Consider the following 25,715-nt stretch of genomic DNA (forward strand, 5'->3'; position numbering starts at 1 on the left):
TGTATGTTTAATTTAAAATATATTTTATTCCAGTGATTACGGATAATACACCAACCAAGGACATTGTATCAATACCCTTAAATATTGTACACAAACTAAAACATTTGTGTGTTTTCTTCTGATAACTCAATCTATAGTTTTCACATCATCACATACAATTAAAAATAGAAGACACTATCTAAACCATTTAGGTATCGATAATCTGTCCCAATATTTTATTTTTTCTGATTTTGAAATTTCTCTGCCTATTTTTACTTCATCTTCCACTTTATTTAAAGGACTGGCTTTTAGTATATCAGGAAACGTAAATGTTTCTCCATTTCCCTAAAAATGAAAAATGCTACAGAGACAAAAATCCAACATAATGGGCATATTGTATTATAATATTATTTCTAATCTAGACATAATTGAAAATTTTATTGACACACAAAATATCTGGAATACACAGCAATTTACTGTCTTCAAAGAAACAAATTTATAATAAAACTTACCAAAGTAACAAAAGCATATTTTCTGTCTTGATCTAAACCATACTGAATATTTGTTGACATGTCAATCTGATTTTCGTTAACATTTTTACCAGATTTTACCTTACCTGAATATCAATAATACCTTATGTTACTTCACTGAGAATTAAATTTTCAAGGGTGCTCAAAATATAAAAGTGTTTTACTCAAGACCAAAACCAAGACCAAAAACTCATGAAATATAAAGACATATCAAACAAGTGGTTGCCTAGCAAGATACGCCCAATTTCCTGATACATTTTCAGTATAACAAGGGCAGTCACCTATCTGTGTCAAATCATACCAAAAATTTAATTTGTGCAAGATATAGTTGATTTAAACAAACACACATTATTTAATAAAATTCTGACATAAACTGTCACCTGTAACGCTAAGAAATTTTGATGCGTTTTTACTAAGTCATGGGCAATAATTCAAATTCTGTTGATCGAAAAATTGTCAAATTTAATCTTGACTAAGATTATAAATGATCATACCAAATTTCATTTAAATCAGATGAAAACTGTAGTCTCATTTGTGTTCACAACCAAATTTGGACGCGTTTTTTATAAGTCAAGGGCAATAACTTAAAAGCCGTTCATCGAAAGATTGTCAAATTCGAACTTGTCCAAGATCTCATGAATATAAATGATCACACTAAATTTCATTCAAATCAGATGAAAACTGTAGTCTCTATCGCGTTCACAAGCCAATTTTGACGCGTTTTGGCTAAGTCAAGGGCAATAATTCAAAAACCGTAAATCAAAAAAGAGAACTTGTCCAAGATTCATTCGAATCAGATGAAAACTGTAGTCTCTATCGCGTTCACAAGCCAATGGTGGACAGACGGACGGACGGACATGGGTGACGACATATATATGTCCACATTATAATGTGGGCGTATAAAAAGGTATGCATTCAGGAAAGAATACAAATTATAACTCAAGTAGTTTGAGCCTTAGTTGTTATATTCTGTCTGTCTCGATAATAAACAAATTTAGTATGTATACATATACATTATTGAATGATAATTAATTGGACCAAGTTTTGTAAAAATAAATCAGGAGTGTTTGTGTTTGCCTCTTATTTAATATTTGACAGACACAGGGGTATGACAGCAGCATTCTCTCCACGTTTACTGTGAACATTTAAAAATATAATTGTATGTAGAAACAAAACTTTTATTACAAATCTGATTAGAATACCTAGATCAACTTTAACTTGAACATCTATAACTGACACATTGTAAATCTTCTCTAAATAATTTTTGACATCAATTTTAGTCATCCTGAAAAAAAAAAAGTGCACATCTGTTTATAAAGTGATAGAATTTAATGCCAAATATCTGTAGCCTAACTAAAGAAATAGAAATTATACAATAATTATATCCTTATCTAAACATCTATAACATGTTGTAGTTCAACATCTAATCCTGAAACATGCATCTTTAAAAGTGTGGAAAATACATAGAAAACACTAAATTGTATCTACTATTTACAATCAATAAGAGGATTATTACACTTAAACACAATAATAATAGAAGCCTCAGGCATATTATCTCATCTTCAATATTACTTTATAAAACCCTACTTTATATATAGTTTCATGATTGATAGAAAAACACCTCTTTTTATTATTCTTGATCATAAATTATAAATATCTCATTAATGGTACTACTTCAATCTAAATATCCATGTGAAATAAGTAGCAGAAAATTGATCGAAACTAGCCATTATTTAGTATTACATAATCCTAATCTTCTCTCAATATAGGTTAATCATGAATTATTGTTTTTTAGAAAATATTTGACCTGTTTAGACATTCAACAGCAAGTCTTCAATCTCTACACAACACTCTTACCATATTTCAGTATCATTAGATATTCACAGTAAAATCATAAAATACTGATAATGAATGTATGTGATTCCATTGATTAGAAGTATAGAGAAGAAACATGGTGTTTGGATGACGTAGAAAATCATTAAGATAGTAATATTATACATGTCAGTGACCAGTTCATATATCAAAGTTGGATAAATGATTGAATCATTAACATATCTATTTATATATCTGATATTCTACCAACCTAAGGATTTATCCAGAGTTTTTTAATCCAGGATTCTATCTTTTATCAATTACTATGGATCGGTTACTAGAAATTTATGAGGACACAGATTACCCTAAACGTAGAGTGACATTTTCAGCAGTAAGTACCATCTTGTACACTTCAAATATTTCTTATTATATTTTTTTTAAAAAGGTTGACTTTCATTTTACATGTAAATGAGGTAAAATTTGTGCATAACTTGATCTGAATTTTTTTCTTAAAACTTGACTGGCTCAATTTATCAGTGTTTAAACACTGTGACAGAACACAGACCTTCTTAGATTTATTTTGAGGAAAAAAGTATAACAATGGATTTTTTTACCAAAAAAAAAAGAAACCTAAATTAAATTGAAACCAATATATATAACAAAACAAAATATCAATTACTATATTTCACACAATCTAAGATTTGAAAATGGCAGTGCTATTTTCTGCATAAAAAAAATCAAAATTTACAACTGAAGCCCACACAGAATGGTATAAACTTCTAAAAGGATTGCTTATAATATAAAATTTACTTTAATTGATATGATGTAATACTTACTGTGGATGAATTTCAAAATGGACTCTATCATTTGGTATATTAACTTTTGGTTTCAATAATTTCATCCAAAATAAGGGTAAATATATTCTAAGTTGAGGGTCACCTTTCCAATATATTGGGTAAGGTGGTATTTTCCTTTTAAATAATGGTCTGGAAAAAAAAATATTTGAGAATGGCATTTTCTGTCTTAAAATTGTCCAATGTCAAATGCTTTTTCTTTTCTCTTCCTGTTGCTTCACAAACTGAACTAAGAAAATCAGAAATGTAGTTGCATATGAATTACATGAAAGTGCTAATGACATGGAGCTAACAATAAGTAAAATATACATTTTGCAATATATCTAACTAGTATAAAACAAAAATTCATATAATTAATAGCTGAATTTTTTATTTTCATTTTTTCTCAAAATTAAGAAAATCAATAAGAAAAAGTGAGTGTAGCTTAAACAATTGAAATAACATGAATAAAAGAGGAACAGAGAATTCTCTGGATAGCATTTAATAAGATACAGACATTAGTCTGGAGATGCCATAAGCCTTGTATCATAGTAACAGGTATATAATTGTCTGGTTTGATAACTGATCAAACATTAAACTATTGCTCTCAACTACATGTCTGTGGTAATTTCGAATTTGTGATTGCAGAATTGAAGACTGTCTGTATATCCTGACATTCTCACTTTGGGCTGTTATTAAAACATAACAATCTCATTTAATGCTCATAACTTCAACCAAGGGTTAAAAATTCTACACTCAATTGAACAGTATGGAATATATGTCATATTTAAAATTTTCCTATCTATTTCTTTCTCCACCATTTTGAATTTTGTCTGACCACATTGAAACATGTTCTGAGCTCTGTTTCAAATTGTTTTATTGAATATACAGAAATTCTGTGAATCCTCAATGTTCAGAACTCACCAATTGAGAGACCTCAATTGAATTTTCAATTCAAGAAAGATTTCCAATTGAATTTTCAATTCAAGACAGATTTCCTTACTATAAATGAGGAATTCTGGGATATTCATTATATTCATTCTGAAATATTGACAACTTTTCATTGGTTAGCAACAACTTTTGAATCTATTGAGAATAAATTGCATAGAAAACGAATTATAGAAGAATTGTCATATCATGAATAGCAAGCACATTAGTCAGTAACCTGTAGAAAAAAAACATCCAAATCTGTATTTTAATCAGATTGTATTGGGACAGGCTAAAAAATATTGGTAATATTATACATCTGTTTGGGCGTCTTCATCTTTTAAATCCATTTCTCATAATCTAATGGTCTGCTAGAACAGTAATAATGGAACCTGTTTGTGACTCATAGAGGCATTCTGCTTTAATTTCTACATGTAAACTAGGCTTATTATGTGTGATGTTATATATGTCCTTTGTATAGTTTCTATACAATTACCATTTTAAACATCAAATTTTATATTTGATGATACATGACGTGATTTTATTGTCGAGAGAGTATTTCGAACTACAGACCTACAATTCTTTACTTTCAGAGGTACGTTTGTAAAAACACAGCTGATTTATTAACAATTTGTGGTCCAATCCGAATTCATTTCTCATAATCAAATATCGGCTAGGACAGTAAAAATGGAGCCTGAGGGATTCAAAATACTTACAAAAGCTAAGACTATTGTAACTGTTTGTGACTGAAGGAATGGATATTTCAAGTTAAAACTTTCATGAAGGGTAACAGTCATCTTCCTCTTTATGTTGGCATGCAGTTTGATATATTTCACACTAGAAACTACAAAAAACTGATTGAAAAAAGCAGAATGCCCCTTTAAACAATATTTTTTGTCAAACTTTCCAAAAAGTTTGTGAAATCGCTGCTGATTGGTTAACAATTTGTGATCCAATCAGAATTCATTTCTCATAATTAAAATATCGGCCAATAGGCCTACAGTAAAAATGTACTTTTGTGGCTGTCTTTTGATATCTTTGGTCAAAACATTCATAAAAGGTAAGGTACAAATTCTTCTACATGATGGCATGCAGTTTTAAGTACTTCGTGCTCCTAACCACAAAGCTGAATGAAAACAAAATCTTTCAACAATTATTCGGCACCCTCATTTTTTATTTGCCACCCGTTTTTAAAACTTTAATTTCTCTAGAGACTGACATTATTAGCTGTGAAGGCTATAGCGTTACATGCATTATAATATTCTTTTATGTTCATTAGAAACGCTTATTTGCAATTGCTTTCAGAAAAATGTATGAAAATGACACCTACTTATAATTGATAAACACTGTCCCATTGGATGGCTATTTAAGTCAATTTGGCTACCACTTTTTTGAATCACTTCTATGCAATTTAGTCTCGATATTCATGTCACCTACAAACCTCACATGGCTCTGCATTTTCTTTTTTTGAGGCCCAGAAGCGTTTTTCCTTGACAATTCCTGGCGGATTTAAGGATTTTTTATATAGTGTGTGGGAGATCCCACCCTTTGAAGATTTTTGGAATCGGATTCCCAAAAACACTAATTCCCTATTAGAAAGCTGGAACAAAAGCTGAGGGTGGTAAAAAAAAGACCTTAGGGTGGTTAACAAGAATTGTCAATGATACACAAGAGCTGAGGGCAGTAAACAAGATTTTTGGGTAGTAAACTGGAGCTGGGTTAATGAATAACAACTAGGGTGGTAAACAAGAGCCGAGGATGGTTAACAAGGGCCGAGAGTGGTTAACAACAACAAGAGCTTCGGCTGGTGAACAAGAGCTTAAGGTGGTTAACAAAAGTTGAAGTTGGCAAACAAGAATTTTGAGTGGTAAACAAGTATTGGGGTGGTAAACAAGAGCTGAGGGTGATGAACAAAAGCTGGAAATGGTAAACAAGATCTGCGGGTGGTAAACAGGAACGGAGGGTGGCAAACTAGAACTGCTATTGGTAAACAAAAACCGAGGGTGGTGAACAAGAGCTGAGGGTGGTAAACAAGAGTAGGTTGGTAAACAAGAAACTAGACCTACGGGTGGTAAACAACAGCTAGGGTGGTAAAAATAACCCAGGGTGATGAACAATAGCTGAGGGTGGTAAACAAGAGCTGAGGATGGTGAACAACTAAGTAGGTGAACAAGAGCTTAGGGTGGCAAACAAGAATTGTGGGTGTTACACAAGTATTGTGGGTGGCAAACAAGACCTGGGGGTGGTGAACAACAGCTATGTTAATGAAACAAGAGCTGGGTGTGGTAAACAAGAATTGTGAGTGGTAAACAAGTATTAAGAGTGGTAAAGAAGTATTGAGGGTGGTAAACAACAGCTAGGTTAATGAAACAAGAGCTGAGAGTGGTAAACAAGTATTGAGGGTGGTAAACAACAGCTAGGTTACTGAAAAACAACTAGAGTGGTAACAAAGAGTTGGGGTGCTAAACAGGAACTGAGGGTGGTAAACAAGAACTGTGGGTGGTACAACAACTAGGTAGGTAAACAAGAGCTTAAGGTGGTTGACAAGAGTTGAGGGTGGCAAACAAGAATTGTGGGTGTTACACAAGTATTATAGTGGCAAACAAGACCTGGGTGTGGTGAAATCAATATGGTTTATTATCGTACGCCTTATTACCATCCGTACACATTACTTACCCCCGTCGGTATTGTGTATTATCGTACGCCTTATTATCACCCGTACACATTACTTACCACCTATCAGTATTGTGTATTATCGTACGCCTTATAACCACCCTTACACATTACTTACCACCCGTCAGTATGGTTTATCATTGTACGCCTTATTACCATCCGTACACATCACTTACTACCCGTCAGTATGGTTTATTAACATCGCCTTATTACGACTCTTACACATTACTTACCACCCGTCAGTATTGTGTATTATCATACACCTTATTATACCTTAAACCTTATTACATATTTCCACCCACCCCAATGCAGTGTATTTACCACCCACATACATTACTTACACATTTGCAATGGCTCCAACCATGGATTGATATTCTTTGAATTTTTTGACTTGATTTCCCCTTGTTGGTGTTTGGGATCGGAGGGGCTTACTTGGAAAATGCGTCTAGGATAAATGTGACACAATTTGGACACTGCTATGTCTTATTTTTTACCATTTACACATCTTCATCAACCTTTTTTTTTATTTACGTAAAGATCCCTCGACAGTTGGAAATCGAAAATAAGAGTAAGCTAATGTTGCTGTCCTGACAAAATTTCCCTCATTGCACACTGCATGGCGTTTGCCCATCCTCAGTAGCCCATACAGGTGCAGAAAAGTAGGACGTAAAACTTTATTTTATTTCATTTTCTTTTTCTACGAATTTCTTATACAAACGTATGATGCTAAATTTCATAGCAACACTAACAGGACCTTTTGGGATGTATGCTAATTGGTGTAAACAAAATGGCAGAATTTCTACATTCGTTCCATTGCAAGAAATTCAATTTATACAGTGGTGTAACCTATTTTCGTGGATACAAGGATTCAACACCGAATTTCATCAAAGTTAAAAAAACAATATTTTTTTTTTATGTCTTAGATGTATCCTCAGATATTCTACAAAATAATTAAAATTGGTTTATTTCCATTTTCTTTATTAATCCTTCACTTTGACCCATATTTCATGAGCAACCAACTCGGCAACGGCGGCAGAATGCGTAACCTATTTTCGTGTACAATGTTTGATCTATAAATTAGTCTACAAAAACAGTTATACCGGGTGGTATAATTAACTTCTCTTTGTATTTATCTTTAATATCAGTTCATTATAACTAGTGACAATTCCTTCAAAGAACCATGATTTAAAAAAAAAATAGTGACGGACAAAATAAGATACGTAGCCTGATTTATTGCTAAAAGTCACTGAAACAACATAAGAATATGGTCCACTTTGTGTTCCATAGAAATTTTCTACTGACACGGAATCCGCTAGTTGATCACGTGATTTCATTCGTTGGATATATTCTAGCAGAAGACACTTGGAATTCCAATTACTGCTTGGGATCATAAGGAAAATCGGCCGATAAAAAATGGTGACGTTTGGTAAAAACTGAAATCGGCCATTTTGTATTTGTCAAAGTATACATCAATACATTTTACCTTGCTTGAAACTACTGGATTCATTCTACTGGCTGACATTGTACAGAAAACCCATGTTTATTAAAACAAACTAATGCGGAGGTCGCGCAAGGTCGCTCATGTAAATCATTAATGATTTGTGGAAATCCACGAATAATAGGTTTCCACGAAATTAGGTTACTTGACTGTATTAACACGGTCTTGTCTGAACCTGACAAAATCCATTACAAGTTTCTCAGAGTCGACTAATATGTCACTGAAAGAATAAATTATATCAAAAAGCTGACATTTCATGAATTTTTTAGATTTTTTCTGCCACCCGGATGGCGAATAGTCAAATGAATGAAAAGAAATGTAGCGAAAGATACGAAGATAATGCCAAAGGAATCAGTCGAATATTAACAACAGCATTTTAAATCATGCCTCAATGTGAAGTAATAAATTAATAAATCTCACTTATAATTTCCGATGATCGCTTTGGTAAAACCAGCCATTTCCTATTTTCTCTTTATTTCTTATTTCTACATTTATATATTTATTTACATGAGGAGCATTCAAGGTTAAGGTCGACAGCTACAAAACACTGGGTTGACGTTTTCAAGGAAACGAAAAAAACTGAAAAACTTGATGAAATTAGGGTTTCAAATTTATTCTATGATTATGGTTGTTAAGAATTATTATAGTTATAAAGCAAGGTATCGGAAGCAACTATCAATAAAACTCGAAGTTTTAACTTGAATATTTCGTTTAGTCACTTTATTTATTTTTTAATTTGCCAGCGGTGGACACTATTTACTACTTCTAATAAGACAAAATAAATTATTGTTGACTTTTCGATTCTCAGACAGTCAGTGACAATGAGAAGACTCTTTCCAGAAAGCCTTTGATCTTCCTGAAATCCATACTTTCAACAGAATACACACTACCATTTGACAACGATGCAATTTTATGATGTAAAGCTTGACATGTTCATTACAGACTTGGTTAGGTAGTGTTTAGCATTATATTTATGGCCTAAACTTACATAGAATCAACAAGTGGCTGTTTTGCCAAATATTACCAAGAAAGGTAGGCAAATATCTTTCCTTATTTGGATTGAAACTTCGCATTTTGGCAATCTTATTCATATTAATTGAAATATAATTTTCAAAGTAAAGCCTTCTTCTGAGAGTCTTAGATTATTTTAGGTTGATCGGTATTAATGATTAAATAAATGACAACAAAAATTTATAGGCCTAGGATTGGCTGAAAAATTATTATTTGTTGAAATATGATTTTTTGCATTTGATAATAAGACTAGGATTAGATGATTCTCAAGTGCAAACCAATTGTCTTAGAATGCCTATGGGTCCATGAATATATAAGTTTTGAAATTTTGCACTTGAATGAACACACTTCTCATATGTGATATGACACATTTTGAACTGAAAATCCCCTCTGTAAAATCATAGTTTCAAATAATCTTGTTTTCAATGGTTGGCATTTTCATCAACACAAAGACAATCTAAGCCTCTCAGCAATATTTCAAGATTAATATTTCAATTCATACAAAAATGATAGCCAAAATGTGATTTACAACTTAATGTGGCCAGAGAGTAGAAGACATTCTTACACAAATAGCATGCAGACACAGTTAGAAAATGTTTATTATCAATAGGCTTATTGACTTTATGATACAACATAAAAATTCCATTCTGATTTCGCTTCTTTTGGAGATTAAATAATCCCTGTGTGTATTCATGGATCGTCATAATCATGGCCTTAACTAGGCTTAAACAAGTTTCAAATGAAATGTATATAAGTAAAAAAGATTTGGATAAGTTTTTATCTGTCGATTTCTGTGTTAATTATTTTATTGTCTATTTTAGAGCTTTTGTAATGTTAACTAATACCAGTTTAGTCAATGAAAATTTGTTTTCTTAAATTGATTTTTTGCAACTAAATGCAATACAATTTATCAAAAAAAAATTTAGTTTATTTTTTCCAGCCTTTTTTTTCTTATTTGGCCTAAATTGTTAATTCTTTGAGTGAGCCCAAATCTCATGAAGATATTATATAATCTTAACAGTTTCACTAATCCAATCATCATAGAAATGAAACCTTTTGTTTTAATGTAAGCTTATTAGATCCTCTTACAATAATTTCAAGATTCTCCTATCAAACAGAATTCAATATATGATATGCCAAACATTGGGACACATATTCTTGCATTTTAACAATATTTTTATCACAGATTTACACGAATAGTACATGGTAGACTCTATCAGACTGCAGCTGACATCGAAAGAGTGATTGTAGGCCTAATGATAGACTTGATGACTATTACAATATGATTTCACATTCCTTTGAAAATTTAATGCTTGTTTGAATCAATATGGACATTGGATTTAAATTGACATTCAATTTCCATGCTTTTTAAACGTGTGGAAAACAAACTTATAAGAAGCATGCTATCCAGTATTTGAATTTTAAAACGTCAAACTTTCAGGGTAAACAAGTTTGTTTCCATCTACTTTGTTAAAACTATATATTTCTCTAAGTGTTGTTTGGTTATCATGGGAAGCATGATTTTAATTAATGCGCCTAATTATGCTTAAAAAACAAAGCAGACAAATAAGGGATATTGAAAGCACTTATAAGTGGAGTTCTCTAGACTAGACTTTTCATTGGATATTATAAATCATATGTGTATGTCCAGATTTATCAAGTGTTAAGATTAGGCTTTAATCTGAAAATATTTGAAAATAAGTTATTGTTTGTTTGAATTGATCTGTATATTGGATCAGAAAAGTTGTGTTTTTCACAAAAAAATGAACATTTTGTATATGCATTGACAATTAAGTGTTTTTACTATATGTATACTATACATACAATGCTCAAATAAAATGAAAAATAGACACTGTGCTCTAAACACTCTTTGAGTGATGATACATACATATTGGAATTTTCAACATGGTTGACTATAAATGATAATGAATTTTTTAAACAATGCGATACATGCTCATATTCTGTATTACAGAAAGTGAATAATTGATTGTTGAGAGGATAACTGACCTATAGTTTTAGTTTGATATATAGACTGTGTAGAGGATGTTCTGCTTCAATTCATACCAAATGTTCTAACAGTGAATATATTCAATGTTCTAAATTCACAATAATAAACATATGTCAATAATTGTTAGAATTATTGTGGGTGTCAACTCATGTGAAATTTAGGAATATTGCCCTCAAAGAAAGTAGGTTAATGTCTATTTTTAAGCTTATTTGATATTTTGAGATGTGGGTTATATATTGAGTTTTCTTTTTTCCTGTAAGATACATCTTTCTTTTCTTATGCTATTTTTTCAAGTTTTTTTTAGTATACTTATTATACACAACTTTACAACAATTTACATTGTCATCATCAGGTGAAGTAAGGAAATATTTTCTTATTTCACCTGATTATGACAATGTAAATTGTAGTACAATAAAACCCATAAAATTGTGTCTATTATTTATTGTAATCTCTACTCCCATTTTCATCATTTCATAGACCCATAAATTTTTAACATTATCAATAAATCTAATTTCAGATCTCTTCAGTTCAAAAAATGTCCAAGAAAAATAAGAAGCCCCGTCAGCTATCTGAACAAGATGTATATCGTGATGCAGCACATATTTTAGAAGAATTTTTAGAAAATAAGCTGGGTCCAAAAAGTTTACAAAGCAATGGAAGTTCAATAACGAATACCAATTCTAGCAGTGGATATTATGATGCATCACGTGAAAGCTTGGATATTTGGTTTAAAGATGATAACACTTCACATAATTTTAATATTGAAAGATCTCAGACTATGCCATCAAGTTTTAAACTAGACGATAAAGACGAATTTACAGCAGAAGATATTAAAGAATACATGAAAACTAAGAGTGATTTTGCTAACAGACGACATTCTGGTTCTGCTACATCAGGTGAGTCCGATGTTCTTGATAGTCGAGTTGGTGCTCCTCTACGACGAAAGAAAAGTTTCTATAAAAGAGCAAAAGAACGTTTAAGTATAACATTCCGAAGACAAGAGAGAGAGAAAGAAAATGAAGAAAAGGAGGAAGAAGATATCAGGAAAGAGAGAAAGAAGAAAAAGAAGAATGATAAAAATGATCAAAAATCTTCTACAATTGAAGTGAATGGTGGAGAGCTAGATGATGAATTTGATGATGAAGTCCAGTTAAGACGTGGTGGAAATAGAAAGAGAAGTGACAGCACAGCTTCTAAACGAAGCTCTATATTTGAATCATTTAGGAGATCATTTCGGTCTAAAAGAAAGTCTACTACTATATTTGGTAAGAATATATTTAATTGAAGGTGATGGGTTAATTATAAATTTCTGATTTTTAAATGGTAACATTTGAAGAACATTCTTTTTAACTTCATATAAATATCTTTTACATTTGCATGTTGACTTTCCTTCTATTTCAGAATCACAATCAGCTGATGCTATTATTGATAATAAAACCAGTGATAAACGTACGTCTGATGATGGAAAAAAGACTGATAAAATACCACAACGCACTACTCCTCCACCTGTAAAAGATCCTAAAAAAGAGGAAACAAAAGTACCACCAATTCCTCTTCCTTATATTGATACAAGTCATTCTATAGATTTAGATGACATCAAATATATTGATGATGAAACGACCACTGATCAGAATAAAAATAAAACAGGTGAACTACCTAAACCTAGTCGTAGTCGTAATAAACCTGCACCACCACCACCTAAAGCACCACCATTACACAATGGTACTAGTAATGGGACTAGTAACAGTACTAGCGATGCGGGAAATTTAACATTAGGTGATAGTCTTAATACTAATATTGCTACTTGTACTAATGATAATTCAGGTGAGTATCTGTCTTAGTAATTAACAGTCAATTACTACATTCCTATAATAAGCATACTGAACGAAGGTATTTTCTGTAAATATATATCATTAAACTGGGTTCAACTTCATATTGTCATAACTTATCTAACATGTCATTCTCTATTACTTGTATCTAAACATGTCTTTTATACTGTCAGTTACCATGTACCACTGCCTGCTTGTTAACTCAACAGAAATCATATCAGTCAGCTGATTTGTTAAGGCTCGGAATGTCATATATAGTCCTTAAGAAAGGCTAAGTTTGCCTAGATTTGCATGCTATTGTCTCTACCCAAAATATTGATTACCCTTATTCCATTTTTTTAATCAAAACGCGGTATGGTATTTTATGTTTCATTTGGAAATGAGACGTGGATATGTGGAAGTTGCCCCTGTTCAATCATCCATATCTCCATTCTTATTTTTTGTAGACATGATACAGGCTGCAATATTATTTGTTTTATTATTTAGGCGTCAACATTTTTCTTTTAGACATGATATATTAACTACTCTTTTTCGTTTGATCTCGATAAAACTAGGACTAATTATACGATGAGAGGTAAAGGATATGTTCAAAATTGGCAATAATTGAATGAATGGTTTTGGAATTTTAGATCTTGACTTAATAAAAAGTAAAGGACTTACTGAAATTTGATATGCATAGAAGCAAATTGATGATATTTCTGTCAAGTTGTGATGACTTTCAGATGAATAGTTTTATGTTATGGTGACCTTTTTTCAAATGTACTAATTAAAATGAAACTGCCAGTGAGTGTATGTTATCTTTCCTGGCAAACTATCTTTTTCTATAGTTTGTATATGGTTATAGTTTAAAGATATCTATATGTATGAAAGACACCATGATATATAATATTTATAGGTGATGATGTTGATAGTCCAGATAAAAAAGATGAAAATATTCCATTCCATGAGAAATCAGACAGTGAAAAAGATGATTTGATGGAAAAGATAGCTGCCAAGTTAATGGATATGGCTGATAAAATGGATAAATCGAAGTCTTCAAGTGATACTGATGGAGGTCATATAAGATATGCACATGATAATTCTTCTAGTAAGTTGATGTTTGAAGGATTTTAATAACTCAAACACAGCTAAAATTATAGAACTCATGATAGTCATGACTGGCAGATGTATTAATTAGGTCACATTTTATATGTCCATCTCGGTCAGGTTCCGGTAATAATCAGATGAATAGTTTCAGAGTAATATCCCTTGACTCAAAGGTCAAAGTTGGATTGTAGGCATGATATAGGCTACAGTTTTTATACACCCACATGAATATGTGGTGATTCCAAAAAGAAAAAACAGGCAGCAATAACCAATAACAGAAGACTTTTTGATGGGATCACCAATACCACTAGTAGTACAGCGATTCATTTGATGTATACTGAACTGGTAAGATCTGGTCAAGTTTGAATTTGACATATTTTCGATGAACGGTTTTTGAGTTATTGCCCTTGACTTTGTAAAACGGTTCGAAATTTGTTAAAAATAGTTCGTGAGCAGGATTGAAGCTACAGTTTTCAACCGATTCTGATGAAACTTGGTGTGATCATTGGAATTGATTAGATCTCGGACAAGATTTAACTTGACGCATTTTCGATGAACGGTTTTTGAGTTATTGCCCTTGACTTTGTTAAAACGCGTCGAAATTTGTTTGCGAGCGCAATAGAAGCTACAATTTTCAACCAATTTTGATGACACTTAGTGTGATCATTGAAATTGATAAGATCTCGGACAAGTTCTAACAAGAGATATTTTTTATGAACATTTTTTGAGTTATTGCCATTGACTTTGTAAACACGCATCAAAAGTTTTTTTTTGCCCTTGATTAGAGCAGTGTGATTTAATTGTTTGTTCTATTTGGGTTATTGATATTGATTTTTAAAAATTTTGTAGAATTACTCAGGATAAATAACTGGTATATATAATTGAATTCAAACTAATAAAATTTCTTCAATATGAGAAAATTCGTATTTTAGTCACTAAAGACTGTTTTATCATTTCTGACAGCTGCCAGTCGGCGTATGTTACCTTGCCTCGCAAGATATCTTTATCTTATCTTGAAGACACTTGGTTTACATATATTGATGAGATCTCAGTCAAGTTTGAAATTGGGAACAATTGGATGAATGGTTTCAGAATTATTGCTCTTGTGTGTACATCGATGAGACAATGTTCATGTTTGAATGATAATTTGATTAACTGTTTCTGAGGTTTTGACTTTAAAATATTTTAAAGATTAATTAAAAATGTATTATTAAGCCACTAAAAACTTTCATTTCTGACATCTTGTAGTGGGTGATGTTTCCTTTGCAAGCTATTTTTATACGCCCACATCTCTTTATATGGACGTATATTGTCGGCACCCCTGTCCGTCCGTTGGTCCGTCCGTTAGAATTTGACCGTTAGAAGCAGAGTTATTGTCCTTGCCCCAAAATCTTGAATATGCTATTACTCTCTTAGTTTTCAACCGATTTTGATGAAACTTAAAATGGATGTTATTGGACCTAAATCGCAAGGTTTGAGAAAGTTTAGTTTACCTTTTCAAGATTTAGGCCTCATACGTCAGTTTGGAGGAGTTATCGCCCTTTAACCTCATAACAGTAAGTGCTTCTATCAACATCAATTGCTCGTGAACACTCCGTTCGTCCGTCAACATTTGCTTGTAAACACTCTAAAAACAAGATTTTTTGATGGAATCAAATGAAATTCGGTATGTGTATACATATTCATAAAACAAAGATCAAGTTCGAATTTGAGCTATTTTCGACTGTTAGAAGCAGAGTTATTGCCCTTGCCCCAAAATCTTGAATATGCTATTACTCTCTTAGTTTTCAACCGATTTTGATGAAACTTAAAATGGATGCTTCGTTTTTAACATCCACATGCCGTGGTGGGCGTATATGGCTGTGGTCCACTATCTTTATTGGCATTATTGGATTGCTACTTCTTTGTGCTTCAAATAATTGATTTAAAAAATCCAATATTTAGATATGTACTGTATATTTTAGGTGTAGATCCTGAACAATTAACAGCTCTAGAGCAGGAGATATTGGATTGTTTACGAGTTGGTGGAGACAGACTGTCACAATCTGTAAGTTTTAATGGAGATTTCAACCAGATTACTAGACCTGATCCTTCATTTATTTGTTTTTATCCTTAAATTTGTTCAACTCTTTAAGTTTTTATCAACAACTTATTTTTAAAGAGGTTCTTTTGAAAATTATGGTTCAACCAAAAAAATGAATAACTAAATTATCATTTTGTCTGTCATGGTTTCAGATTCTGATATACATGGTTTCTATGATAATAACAAGTCTAACATTTGACTGAATTGCCTATAATGTAAGATTTAAATAATGATATGTATAATTAAAGGTAATATTTGTTATGTTTTTCAGTTTGATGATCCAGTACAAGTTGTTGTTGAACAACACAGAAAACAGGCATATTTGAGATTTTATGATACATTAAGAAAAGGATTAGGTGATGAGATCAGTTGGAATCAACTATCATTGATCTACCAGACAACAGCAGGTGCCATTAAAGCTGCCGGTGCTGGTACACAACTAGCCTATAGAGTTAAAGATATGACCCAACAATATGTTGGTGATAAGTTTGCTTCATGGATTGTAAGAGAGGGTGGTTGGGTAAGCTCTATACTTTCTATTATGTTATTGATAAATAAAAAGGTTATCCAAATAGTACAATGTCAGCTTTGCTTCTGTTATTTTAAAGTCTAGGAGACTAGCCTTATTGTAGAACATTTGTTTAATTGGCAATTGATGTAACTTAAGTTAATTTTTTTTGTTAAAGGTTTGACTTTGACAAAGCTACAATTTAGATTATACTACCTTATCAGTGAAAAGTGAAAGAGTATTCACCATGAATTTAATGTATTTACAGGATAGTATGTTGAGTGAGTCTGAGTCAGAAGTAACAAGTTAAAAGATTTTACATGAAGATCTCACTATGATAACAACATGGTGAAATTCCTAAAGTGCTTATAGAGGAAATTATTTTGATTTATATTCCCCTCTTATTCACAAACACATTCCTATTTTAGGAGCAGATACTCTTTGGTCAAATGTATTTTTAGTTAGGCAGCTCGGTTGTAGTATGTGTAAATATTATGCTTCTAGTTAATGTCTGCTTGAAATGTGGTTCCTTACTTACTATATTATTGGTTTTTATCAGTATATATAGATTAATTTTACAGCATTTAGTGGTTTTCATTCCATAAACTGTAGAATCGTGAATTGTTGTTATTATTTATGGGCTTTGGTGGCCTGAAGCATTTTTAAACTGCAATATGATATAGCTTGCCAATTTAGATTTAAAATTTTCAACAACAAAAATTGCATAATTTAAAGATTTAAATGTATATTATTGAAAGTTGGACTGGTTCATAGATCATAATACTGATCTCATTTATCATTGATTAGTATATTTTATTACTAGCACTACTATGTAAATAATTAATCAGGCTTTTAGGATCATCAATATTATTTTAGTCTTGGTGCTGGTGCTGGACAGTACATTTATTCCAATTTGACACACAATTACTCTTTTTACTTTGGCATGATCCCAGACTCTAGCATTTAAAATGGCTATGTGTTGAAACACAAGAATATATGGAATATATAAGAATTTAATAGGTAATAATGTGAATGGATTGTTATGAAGAGATGAGAATTTAATTGTGTTCACAACTATATGATCAGTGTGGATATTGATGCACATCTTGACACAGACATAAAAACATAACCAAGTTATTTTTGGCCGTCTAAATGTTAGATCAACAAGTAAATAGAGCACTATTTCAACTATCTTTAAAACTTAACAGATTTTGATTTAAAAAGTGACCCAGATAGCTGAATCTTATCAGCTGGAAAAGCATGTCTAGTATGATCTTGTCACAGAACTGAATGTATTAAAATTAACAGGACAACCTGAAACAAAATAGACTGTCTGTATGGATGTGTATAGATATCTTTATCGGACTATATAGTATATAATTATTGTCTGTATGTGATAGAAAATTAAAAGTAAACATTGTAATAATGTGATCTTCAACTAATCATGCATTTCGATTGATAATTTTTAATGTATTAGATGAAGAGATAGCATATTTTTAATGTTTTCAATACTCATTTGTTTAATATATCTTTTATCTTGTAATTTAATACATATCTTATTTATTGTTCAAATAGAAGTTGACAATCAAATATCTTTCTCTGGTTTTATTTGTTCTATAGGACAGCTAAAATCGAAATAATGTTGAATTGCAATTTTGTCCATCCTTATTTTCTGTTCTTGCATTCTAAATCCAAGTCTTAACAGAAGCAATATAATATCAATCAATGATATCAGGAGCATAATGGTGTTAGATTTAGTTATATTGTAATATTATATAGTTTTATTAGAACAAAGTTATTTCAGATTTTATTTTTATATACTCTATAATGTAGTCATATTATTTAGAGCTGTGCCATGTGTATGAAATGTGATATGTTTATCTATAAATACATCCTATAAAGTCTATATTTACCTTACTGTGTGAACTGTTATCAATGTCTATTGTTTTCATTTTTCTATGTTAATTTATTATTAAGGCCGAGCCTAATGATCAGAGCATTTCCAATGCAAATTTTTTCAATAATAACTACATGTATATCATTTCAAACATTTATTTGATTTTTATATTTTACATCAATTTATGAGAAATATTTTAATTATTTCATTCTGTTATCTGAATTTTTATTATATAAATGGTCTAAAGTATGTGTGATGTTTAGGCAGCTGATATTGATGTGATGTAGTTATGGTACTGGTATAGTAGAAATAGTTCTAAACTGGCATTCCTTTTGTTGTGTCATCTTCTTATATCTTTATTATATATCGTATATTGATGATAAATATTATATTTAGATGTATAGTGATCTCAAAAACTACAATTTGATGCCTTTGAAAAACACTTGAAAGAATAATTTCTTAAAATATAAATATCATTGGAAAAAGGGTCCTTGATTATACTTAACAATTCTATATTGTATGCAATAAACAAAGTTTCTCTATCATATTTGTCTTTGTATTGAATGTTTGGAGGGGGTTATTGCTTTAGAGCATGAAGAAAGTAAGTCAAGCCTTTTAACACGCATCAGGAGCATTACAACATCTATATTTGATAGTCTTTTACTGAGAATTTTTCATCATGTTCATATAAGGGTAAAAAAAACTTTAACTTTATGTGCCCACATTTTGAAACTGGGCTATTAAAGGCATTGCCTCAGACAGAATCAAAGAACAATTACTGGATTTTCAATGACAGCTTGCAATTGGCGGCATCTGTGAGCATATAATCAATAGCTGGTTTTAGTTTGACAGTTGATATCAGTTTTTCTTATGTTGAATGCAATGGATCCAAGTTGACAAGATCACACTTCACTAGTCAGACAGTCTCTTTTGAGAACTAAAACACATGGTTTATTTGAACTAGTGGTGGAAACAACTTTCCAACATGACTTATATTTGTATACATATCTTTATTTCTTCTAAAATGATCATTGGTTTGAAATCAAAATATAATAAATAATACTTAATGAAGCAACAATATTTTGACCAATTCTACTCTGGTAATATTTCTAATCAATTTTGAAAACAATTTCTTACATAACATTTGACATAGCAAAATGGCACCAAAAAGCTAGCATCAAAAAGCATAAAACATTGGAAAAATTTTTGAAAGCATCACAAAGATATGTTATTTGTGTGTTGGTTTAACTACAACTATTTATAGAATGTTTAAAAAGTATGTTCAAGTGAAATGATACATGATGATTTATACACTGAACAATAAAGTGACCTTAAATTCTAATAATAATAATAATAATAATAATAATAAAATGTATTATGCTGTAATAAGATTAGAATAACATTAAAATAATATGGTCCTTTAAAAAACAGATCCCAAACAGATCATTTTAGCAATAATACTGATACATAAAACATTGCACAATTCCCATTTTCAAAAAACCTTTAAAAACTTGCCATTACAACTTTCTATGATAAAAATATTTTTTTATATTTCAACAAAACACGTATTTTTCAATAAAAGAAAGATGAAACTTATGTTTTAAGTATGTCCATGATATACGCGTTCCTCAAATCTAATGAACATTTTATCACATATCTAACTCAATTGGATAACGTTATATTTCTGAAAAAGATGTCAATCTGTTTTTAATCCACACATTTTCATATTTTTGCCAATTTTTCTATATTATATATTGCAAAAAAACTGTTTAAACTTTAAACTGCTTTACTTTTTGAAGCAGAACTATTAAACTTTCTCTGTACATGGATGTCTAATATACTAATTTTTGGGACGGTTCTTGTCTTCTGCTAATCATACCAGATTTGAATAAATTCAGGTTCATATGATATAAATATTCAGAATATCTGTTAAGTGTTTAAGCTACTTTTTTAAATCCAACTAGCATTTATTTGTAAACGGCAGTGAGGTCTTCTTTCTTAAATTTGTTGATTTCCATACTACTTAACCATTTAAACTAAAACACATTCAATTAGACAAAAATATGGAACAAATCCTTTGACATTCAACAGCGAAAATATGTCTCGAAATATATCTGTATTGGACCTTTTAACTAATAACACTCTGTACAGACAATAAAAGAACAGAAGGCTTCTTTCTCTCAAACCAGCTGAGAGATTCTAAAATTTTCAGATAAAATGCAAAATTTGTACACTGAGTTTGTATTTATAGTTTTAGAGTCAACATTCTGTATCTTTGTACACTGGAAATGGCGGTGTAGCGAAAACAACAGTCTTGGTGTCTTTACGTTGTGTTTCTGTACCAGTTGGAGGTTTACCACTGACTTTATCTGTAGGTACCGTGGTAATGATGGGTGGTAATAACTGATTACCAGGTTGTGGCACTACTTCACATCGTTTCCATACAGGAGATCCACCGGAAGAATTCACAGAACTTGAGGAGTAACTTAATGGATTAGCACTAGCAAATAATAGTTTAGCTGAACCACTATTAGAACTAAGATTAGAGTTGGATGAATTGGGACTAGTGTTTTGGGCCGCACTAATTTGTGGTTCAGAAGCTGTAATAAATGTACTATTGTCATTCATACCAGCCTCATTTATATCACCAATAGTTTTACTTCGAGTACGAAATAAATTATCATAATCTAAAGAACTAAATTTCTCCTCTAAATCAACTGAGTGTCTTTCAGGATCTTGTGGTTTATTTGCACGTCTCTGTTTTACAACTGCAGGATTCGGTAAAGGTTCTTTAGAACCTGTCTTAGTATGTTCTGGTGATACTGATACTTTGACTGTTTTAGTACTTGGTATCATCATTCTCCGAACACTTTCCCTTATAGTATGACGTATCACTTTTATAAAATCACCTTTTGCTTCAGCAGTACTGAAAAAAATCAACGTAACGTAATAATGCTTGCTCTTAATTAATGCCACATATTACATGCCAGTATGTAGTAGATATAAGACAAATAGTATCAACTTATGTAGGTATTTGTAAATATATTTCTATCACAGCCCACATCCTGTGTTGCATTATAACTGTTAAATAAAATAATTATTTCCAGTGATTGATTGACAACACAATTCTGGACCAATTCAAAGTTAGGGAATACCATAATAATACCATAATAATACCATAATATGTCTGTTGACTCAAGGTTTACATGTTGACAGCTGACAATTGAACACTCAAGATGTGATTTCTGTCCAGTTTCACAATTTTTTTCACAGAAATCAAACTATCAATCTCACCTATTACAGAATTGATAATATCTCTCTGGTCTACTTTCAGGATCTGATCTAGAATGAATTAGATCCCACCAATAATGGCGGTCCATATCTGCCACTTTACCCATTCTCACTTGAACTTCTTGTGTTGGAATTAATGTACGGAATCTTTCTAACATTTCATTGTCTGATGTTGAACTCTTCTGTTGTAGAGACTGAAAAACATCATATTGATTAAAAACAAAACTGGACCCCTGTTAAGTTAGCTTATTGCAGCTTACAGCTACACTAACGACAGGTATAGCCTGAATCTCATTGTCAAAATATTGACCACAGGATTTGGTGAGATGTTGTCTATTCAACATTGACAACTCAAATAACCTTATATAAGTGTCTGACATGGATTTTGTCCAATCAGTGGCTCCAACCCCTTCCTTTGATGGAATGACGGGCCCGTTTAAACAAAACCCAGCATGCATTTGGAATTTTCTCAAAAATAAACTATTAAGTAGGTAAACCAAGTTAAAAAATCAATTCACCTTTGACTTTTTACTGCGTTTAACCTTTTCCCTACAAAGGAAGACAACAGCAGTTCGGAAGACAAACACTATGGTTTCAAAATCTGTTGATTTTTTCACTTTGCCCAGATATTCTGCCATATTACACCATTCCACTGTACCATACATTTGTAGTTCTCCTACACTTAAATCAACTGGCTAGAAATTACAAAACATAAGACATTATTAATTATAAATTCCTCAATTTGGGAACATTCTGTGGCTATTCCAAACATGAGTTGTCTATTTCATTTTCAGTCAACAAACTAGAAGTCTGGCTTGTCCAGTTCAGATACAATATAAACTTTTTTTTACGTTTTAAATGGCCTGAAAAATGGTAGAAATATCTTTGCGCGACTCCATCCATAATCATTCAAGACTCAGTCTTCAATAGTTTCATATCCATTGTTACCAAGAAATCTCATGTGTACTGAGAATAAATAAATACCTGTTTATGAGGATGAACCTGTTTAAAGGTAGTTGAGAGATCATCAAATATAGACCCGTATTCTTCATAAATTTTCTGCATTTCATTGATATGTTCTGCAACAGCCTCCATTCCTCGTAATGCTTCTGTCAAATAAATCAAAACAACTTGTAAGCATCAACATGATATAATATTCATTTAATTTTCATTTAGCAATATTATCATAATAACAGTTTTTATTACAACATACAAACAAAATTTATATCCTATATCCACAATGGAAAATTTTACCTTAACTTAGAGTAATAAAATTTGTTGCTAATCAGATTAAATTAGACTAAGAGTAAGAGTAAGCAAATATAAAGCTTTGGAGTAGTCAGATATAAAGAAAAATGTAGAATAATAATCTGATATAGAATAATAATTTGATAAAGAATAATAACCTGGTACAGAGTAATAATCTGATACAGAGTAATAATCTGATATAGAGTACTAACCTGATATAGAGTAAAAAAAAAAAAAACCTGATATAGAGTAATAATCTGATACAGAGTAATAATCTGATATAGAATAATAATTTGATAAAGAATAATAACCTGGTACAGAGTAATAATCTGATACAGAGTAATAATCTGATATAGAGTACTAACCTGATATAGAGTAAAAAAAAAAAAAAAACCCTGATATAGAGTAATAATCTGACACAGAGTAATAATCTGATATAGAATAATAATTTGATAAAGAATAATAACCTGGTACAGAGTAATAATCTGATACAGAGTAATAACCTGATATAGAGTAATAATCTGATACAGAGTAATAATCTGATATAGAATAATAATTTGATAAAGAATAATAACCTGGTACAGAGTAATAATCTGATACAGAGTAATAACCTGATTTAGAGTAATAATCTGATACAGAGTAATAACCTGATATAAAGTAATAACCTGATATAAAGTAATAACCTGACAAACAGTACTACATTGTATTAGTATAAGTTATATACCTGATAAATGATGATGTTCATCTGTTTCTGGTTGAGACATGTTAACCAACTGTTGTAATAATAGAGGATATTTTAATATACGTTGTATAGGTTTAATAAGATAAGATTCTAATGTTGCTGAATGCTGTTGTTTAGGATTTCTGGCTTTTAAAAATTCTTTTAGTGCCTTATTGGATTCTGAAAAACAATACAAAATACAGAAACAAAATTGATGTGAAAACAACCATTGAACATTGTGCAATTGTTTATATATAACATAAGCCACACTTAAAATGTTCTAGCTCCATTTTTCCTTCCCTTCTGTAAGTACTAACAATTGTACTTGTACCTTATAATATAGAATAATCATATAAACTACCACAATTAAGTTTTGAATATATCATAGACTAATTGATCACTTACCAGGATTGAGCAGTTTTTGAGATCGTGAATGACTAGCACAAAATGAACTGTAAACCTTGAAATGATTAGCATAATACAGGAAAGATCCTCCTAATGAAAATAATACTCTCTGAAATTATATAAAATATTTAATATCAAGCACAGTATTTAAACAACCATGTTATTATTTTATTGAAATGAAATGATTGAAATAACATGAAATGAAATTCAAACTTAATATTTTAATTTGTATGACTGATATGAAATGAATTGTATTGAAATTATATTGAATGACTGAATATAATATTGAAAGTATAAAAACAAAAAACAAATATGAATGAAGTGCAAATATTTTAAAAATGTTGAAAAAAACATGCTATAGCTATTAGTGTTTAAATACTGCCAAAGACATTGGGACATAAACAACACGCCTGACCCACATTTTACATAAAGATACATGTCTAATTTAGAACATGTGAATCCCACACTTAAATCACATAAACTGAAACCTTGTTTCTCCAAAAACCTTATGATCTAGTTTTGTAAGTTTTCTATTTCTCAAACATTAAAAATACAAGGGATAGTTGCTCAGTTTCACTTTCAGAATGACAAATTTAGATGTTTCTCATTGTGACATCATTATAACTTACAGATATTAGTGATATGTGATATCAACATAATATATAATACGCTTTTTGTGAAATATGGGGACATAATGGGGACATAAATAAAAACTTTTCATTCAGACCTTGGGGGAAACTGACTGTTCACTGAATACTATAATAATCTATTATCTAAATTTCCATGTTTTACTGTTAATATAATGGAGTCCTTCAAGTTATTTTGATTTACAAAAATCAATTGCATTGATTCAATGCGAATTATTTCAATGTTTATATTTTCCCTATAGGAATTCCCAATAGGCAAACAAATACACAATAATTTCCATTAAGAAGAGAAAAAAAAATGTTACATGACAATGGAAGTTCCATCTATGTAGAATCAATTGAGTAATTATCTGATTACTGGTCTAAGCAAACCATTTCCCAGCTCATGCAAATATATCATTTAAGTTTAAAAGCCTTGAAAAACTATTTCAACTTGACCCTTAAAGCTGTGAATACTGCAATTTATTATTGTATACAATAATTAATTATAAAACTTGACCAATATAACAGTGATTACTAAAGCTATAACGACCCAATACAATACTATAACTATATAGATAATACAACCAAATACCAACCCTTATTTCTTCACTATCATCCTAAATAAAATAAAAAAACATCAAGATTTGCTTATATACCCATTGTACTTCAGTTAACTTTTTGTTTTGATCGGACATCTTAGACTTTAGAGGTTCAAAAGTCAAAACTTTAATGGTCAACAAAAATCCA

The 25,715-nt window shown here is 30.9% G+C and overlaps 3 protein-coding genes across 3 annotated transcripts in view; 1 reads left to right on the forward strand and 2 right to left on the reverse strand.

Moving 5' to 3' along the window:
• Positions 1-174: 174 nt before the first annotated feature.
• On the reverse strand, positions 175-3,336 carry LOTGIDRAFT_119560 (hypothetical protein; the record flags this gene model as incomplete). The annotated part of the gene is made up of 4 exons (XM_009057692.1): positions 175-324; positions 492-557; positions 1,695-1,794; positions 3,158-3,336. 4 exons carry the CDS (start codon positions 3,334-3,336, stop codon positions 175-177), a joined length of 495 nt encoding a protein of 164 aa, XP_009055940.1.
• Positions 3,337-11,806: 8,470 nt separating this feature from the next.
• LOTGIDRAFT_161792 (hypothetical protein) lies at positions 11,807-17,087 on the forward strand (the record flags this gene model as incomplete). Its single annotated transcript, XM_009057693.1, has 6 exons — positions 11,807-12,536; positions 12,673-13,095; positions 13,996-14,187; positions 16,151-16,233; positions 16,541-16,789; positions 17,046-17,087. 6 exons carry the CDS (start codon positions 11,807-11,809, stop codon positions 17,085-17,087), a joined length of 1,719 nt encoding a protein of 572 aa, XP_009055941.1.
• A 3,846-nt stretch (positions 17,088-20,933) lies between these two features.
• Positions 20,934-25,715, reverse strand: part of LOTGIDRAFT_232689 (hypothetical protein) — a gene marked incomplete at both ends in the record, with an annotated part of 59,563 nt that continues 54,781 nt past the window's right edge. The window contains 7 exons of the mRNA XM_009057694.1: positions 20,934-21,600; positions 21,969-22,159; positions 22,484-22,660; positions 22,950-23,074; positions 23,579-23,752; positions 23,938-24,114; positions 24,340-24,448. Of these exons, the coding sequence (XP_009055942.1) occupies positions 20,934-21,600; positions 21,969-22,159; positions 22,484-22,660; positions 22,950-23,074; positions 23,579-23,752; positions 23,938-24,114; positions 24,340-24,448 (1,620 nt within the window). The remainder of the gene's footprint in view (positions 21,601-21,968; positions 22,160-22,483; positions 22,661-22,949; positions 23,075-23,578; positions 23,753-23,937; positions 24,115-24,339; positions 24,449-25,715) is intronic.

Source organism: Lottia gigantea (assembly GCF_000327385.1).
Source record: "Lottia gigantea unplaced genomic scaffold LOTGIsca_31, whole genome shotgun sequence".
In the NCBI taxonomy this organism is placed as follows: domain Eukaryota; kingdom Metazoa; phylum Mollusca; class Gastropoda; family Lottiidae; genus Lottia; species Lottia gigantea.